General features: G+C 39.4%; 1 protein-coding gene across 1 annotated transcript; it reads right to left on the reverse strand.

Annotated features, from left to right (window-relative positions):
• Positions 1 to 271: 271 nt before the first annotated feature.
• On the reverse strand, positions 272 to 3246 carry LOC133833869 (ABC transporter G family member STR2-like). Its single transcript, XM_062263482.1, has 3 exons — positions 2764 to 3246; positions 1905 to 2677; positions 272 to 1253 (listed from the first exon to the last, which is right to left on the reverse strand). Exons 1-3 carry the CDS (start codon positions 3244 to 3246, stop codon positions 272 to 274), a joined length of 2238 nt encoding a protein of 745 aa, XP_062119466.1.
• Between the last annotated feature and the right edge of the window lie 1948 nt (positions 3247 to 5194).

Genomic DNA, 5194 nt, shown 5'->3' on the forward strand with positions numbered 1-5194 from the left:
GAATGTGTATCATAATAATTGGTTTAATTTTTTTTTAATCGAAAGATCTTGAACACGGAATCTTGATTATCCGAATGATAAATCTTAAATTAATTAACATGCATGATTTCAAAAACTAATAGGCGAAAGGGATGGAACTATTGATTATCGAACCACAATATATTGAATATGATGCTTTAAAAAACAAATATCAAAGAGCCAACCCCAAAGTAATGATCCACCTATAATTTTCGATTTGCCCTCAGGTATGTTTGAGAATTAATTATTTGTCTTACGTTCTCTGGTTCTTGGACGCAAAACGAAGAACCAAGTAAAACAAAACCCTGTAAAGTACTGCCCAACCCAACATTATCACCACATTTTCCCACTTCTTATTGGATCCTAAGTCACTATCAATACCAAGACTCTTCAATATACTCTGACCAGTCACAGGTGTCCCATTAGTGCTTGTTCCAAACACGATAGTGTTCTGGTACTGATTCATCAAAAGACCTTCATAAGGATAAGTCATGGTGGAGATCTTGTTCATCCATTTCCAGTAGTAGGGAATATCATGACTGTTCAAAAAGTATCCACAAAACAAGAAAAAGAGAGCGGTGAAAGCTATCACCGCGGCGTAGCCCAAGATGTAGTTCGGCACGATTGAGCTAACAAACACGACAAAAGAATTGGTGGAGAGCAGAGCCACGTAGAGAACGATGTAGAAATAAAGAAAAGGGCCATGGAGTTTTAGGGCGAACCAAACGATGAGAGCGTAGACGAGTGCTTGGAGAGCCAGAAAGGGAAGATAGGTTATGAGACCAGCGATGGTGTAGCTGGAGGCGCGGTAGGCGTTGTAAGAGGTCTCACGAACGAAGACAAAGCGTTCTTGAATGAAGGCTGGGACGGCGTCGTTTGAGGAGAAGAAGAAGAGACAGACGGTGAAGATGAAGAAGCTGATCCGGTTGGTGATGCCTTGGAGTGTTTTTGGAGGGTTTTTGAACATGGTGGCCATCATAAAGCCCATGACGGTGAGGACTACAAGACGGGACAGGAAGAGTTCTGGTGTGCGGCGGATGTTGATGAAGTTGCGGCGGATGAGGGTCCAGGTTTCTGGGATGAAAGAGTTGGAGAACTTTGGGCCGTAGTCGATGGAGTGGTCAATCACACCTGGTGTCATGTAATCGTTCTCGTTGACTGTGTAGTCGCTGCTATGTGGGGTTGGTGTGCTTGGTAAGATCTCGCTTGAATAGGCGTAATATCCCGGAGATGAACTGTATATATTGAAGATTACTAAATCAATAAAATGAGTTTGTAACTTATCATATATATGTTCATCGTTACTTGCAGATCTAGAGTAGATGGGGGTCATGTAATCTTAGAGTCTAAATTTGTATTTATACTCAAATTTTGAGATATGATCTGACTGATGTTTTAAAACAATACAAAATAATGAAAAATAACTTATTGAAAATTTATAATTAGTTCAGTACTTATATCAGTTATATGTAGAGGTCATCGTATGTATGGTTTAGATGATGACAATACGCACCATGCATTAATTATCATTCACATGTACAAGTGTTTAAGAATCACAAAATAAAAAGTTAATTTAGTTTGTGTAACTTATTAGTCAAACTCTAGTAAGCTACCTATAGGTAGAAATACTTGTCTGTAAATATCTGCATAATAATAATAATAATAATAATAATAATATGATAATAGAAAATTATACACAAATGTTATAATTATAAGGTGGTGATCAGCAGCAGACCTTATGATGATTAAAGTTATTCAAATATGTGTGGTGCTCATGTATGATCACGAGTGATGTGTTTGTTTGTTTTTTAATTTATTTTTCAAGTAAATATAGAGAATGTAAGTTATATAATGTAAATTATATACATATATATAATATTAATTACCTCATAGGGTTCTGAACTCTTAGATCAGCAGTATTCTTGGGCCGAGGTGGAGTAAACTTAAGTTTTTGCACCACACCACTATGGCTAGCAGTCCAAGACCTTGACATAGAATTATTATTATAAGGGCTTCTCACGCTACGATCAAAATCATCAACACCCGAAATATTTTTACTAGCCTGCAAGTAAAGCCGCTTCCCTCCTTGGTACTGAGCATCATTGCCAGCTCCGCCGCCCGCCACCGCTACAATACCAGCCCCTCGGCGAGGCGGTGTTGGTGCCAGTACTGTCGAAACGACTGAAACATCGCCTTCTGTTAACTTACCGGGTTTCACACCAGTGCGCGCAAATTGAGCTAACGCCTCAACTCCCACTTCGGACTGATCATACTCTTGTATAACATCTATAAGATACTCTAAGGAGTTTTCCCCGGGAGGCACTTTTCGCCCCATTCGACTGAGGTAGCCGGTGACATCCTTGGGCGGGCCTTGGAACATGAGTTGCCCACGAGCCAAAACTATAAGGTGGTCAAGCAGCAGTACGATTCTTGACGAAGGTTGGTGAATCGTGAGGATCACGGTGCTGCCCGATCTTGCTATGTCGTGAACCTTTTCTATCACGCTGTGAGCGCTGGTTGAGTCCAGGCCCGACGTCGGCTCGTCGAGAAAAAGCAAAGATGGGCCATGAATAATGTCAACGCCTATCGAAACTCGCCGCCGCTCACCACCGGACACTCCCCTACTTCCCTCGTCACCTATGAAGGTGTTTCGAGCTGACTAAAAGAAAGAACAAATACTTTTGTTTAAATAGAAGAAATCTCTTTTTTTATACACATTAATTTGAATGGATTATTATCACTTACTGTTAGTCCAAGTTGCTCGATAAGTTTTTCCACTCTTTGTTTCTTGTCAGTTCGTGATATCGACCCGAGTCGAAAATCAGCGGCGAACATCAAAGTTTCGTAGACTGTAAGCATTGGGAAGAGCCTGTCTTCTTGCATTATATAGGCCGAAGTCCTTTTAACCATGCTTGCGTTCATTACCACACCATCCAAACACACTCTGCCCATAAGACTCCCACTGGCGATTCTGCCCGCCAGACCATCCAAAAGGGTAGACTTTCCAGCACCACTTGGCCCCATCACCGCCGTGATGGACCCCTTCGGCGCATACCCACGTATCTGATGCAACAAGTCTACTTCCTGGCTCTCCCATGTTCCTTCCACCTTCTTTTTCTTCGTTACCGTGTATGTCAAGTCACTAAATTCTAACCCACCAGTGAAGTTTGCAGCCTTTGCTATGTCGATCACCGCATCACGACGGTGACCGTTGTGGTTTTTAGCCATGTAATAGAGAGAAAAATATATCAAGATCGAGTATAGTGTGAGAGCTATCTATAGCTCATTAGCCAAGCCTCTCAATTTTGAGGTAAGGGAATGAAGAGGGAATTAAGTATATTGTAGTCGAAAGTGATCTACAGCTGGTTGTGAGACATTTTATGGAGGTACTTTCGAAGTTTGTAAAGAGATGTCTTTATGGAATAATCCAATTCAAATCGTTTTAATCGAAAAGGGAAAAATGGATATGAATTATTAAATAACCTTTTTCTTGTTTTCTACATCATTTGTTTTTTGCTTTTGCGTTTGTTTTTTTGGCCAGTGATCTGAAATTGGATTCATTTCTTCGGATTCATATATAATATACATTGGTATGTTTGGTTAATGCAACGTTTCATTGTATCACTAGCTATTTTTGGACAATTTAATTAGACTATATAGACATAAGGGTTTTAGTAGTTGTCAAGCTAATCATGCCATGCATAAAATGTGCGTGTGGTATTGCGCATTGGAGAATTGGAACAGCTAATTTTGTTTTGGTTCCAACTTTCATGTCTAGTGCTTAAAAATATCTCATTTTGTTTCTAGTTTTTTTTTTTCTTTCTAATAATCGGTATATTAGGTCGCCGTAGAATTTTGGCACGCAAATTTTGAAATTATGTTTTTCTTAATTAATTACCAAGTAATTATGAGCTTATTTTAATTGTTGAAATTTAATGAGTAGATGGGTCAAACACTCATTCTGATTAATCACAATTGAATGGTGATAAATCAGACTTAAACGGGATAATCACAATAATATAAAAATCAACAAAAGAGATTTTTACATATAGTTCGGTTGCCCTAGTTCATGGAATCACGCTCAAAGAAGAAAACTTATTAGTAAATATCACAAATACAAAACCAATGACTTATACAAGATTAGACTCCCTCAATATCGTTGTCACACTCTTGTGTATTCCAATACCAATCTTGTTTCTGCAATAATCAACTCTTCACTCGAACTCTCTTCGATGATGACTGGTTTCTTTCTTCCTCCTGAAGAAAGACTTGATTGGCTCTTCTCCCGAAGACTTTGATGATTTCAGTTGGGGATATAAGACTTATACACTACAAGAAAAATGGCTTTTAGCGGTGACTTTGTGTAGCCGCTAATGTTGCTCATATTAGCAGCGAAAAAGCATATTCGCCGCTGATATTACATCTGATACGTTTTGTTAATTTCCAAAATTATTAGCGGCGACATGTTTAATATTAGCAGCGACAAAGTTGCCCCTAATAATCTTAAAAATATCAACAAAAAAAACGTGGGAATTTTCCCTCCAGTTATTTCATAGGAATATTAGCGACGATCACTACAACAATTGATGTCATTTGCGGTGTAGTTATTAGCATCGGACTCAGTCCACCGCTATTGTACAGGATATTAGCGGCGGACTAGGGGCTCCGCCGCTAAATATGTGTGATTATTTAAAAAATATATAATAATATATATTAGCGGCGGACTGAGCATTATTAGCGACAAGTAGTCCGCCGCTAATACAACAGATGAAATGCCCGGGAAACAAAGGGGTTTTTTTAAAGTTTTATTAGCGGTGGATAATCACATTTATTAGAGGTGGACTATCCGCCGCTCATACTATTAGCGGCGGGTAATCTCATTCATTAGCGACAGAGTATCTGCCGCTAATACTATTATTAGCGACGGACTATAGTAATAGCGGCGGGACCCCACCACTAATACATTTACGGTTTAAAATTTCACAGCCCAATTTCCTTCTTCTCTTCCCTTTTGTATCTCTCATATCTCCTCTTCTCTTCTCTCTGTCAAAACCCACCCTCCACAGCTCCGACAGGCTAAACAACCACCTCCGCCACCGTGGTTCTAGAGAACACAACCATTGGTTCATTCCCCAGATTTTTCATTGTTTGAATTGGCCTGATTCGATTTTGTTAG

Source organism: Humulus lupulus, chromosome 1, assembly GCF_963169125.1.
Source record: "Humulus lupulus chromosome 1, drHumLupu1.1, whole genome shotgun sequence".
NCBI classification, from domain to species: domain Eukaryota; kingdom Viridiplantae; phylum Streptophyta; class Magnoliopsida; order Rosales; family Cannabaceae; genus Humulus; species Humulus lupulus.

Bases quoted from the DNA above. Each gene is read 5' to 3' on its own strand.
- LOC133833869 (XM_062263482.1), bottom strand. From the start codon at position 3,246: ATGGCTAAAAACCACAACGGTCACCGTCGTGATGCGGTGATCGACATA. The intron at 2,678-2,763 runs GTAAGTGATAAT...TCTTTCTTTTAG, and splicing joins TCGAGCAACTTGGACTAACA to TCAGCTCGAAACACCTTCAT. The intron at 1,254-1,904 runs GTAATTAATATT...CAATATATACAG, and splicing joins AGAGTTCAGAACCCTATGAG to TTCATCTCCGGGATATTACG.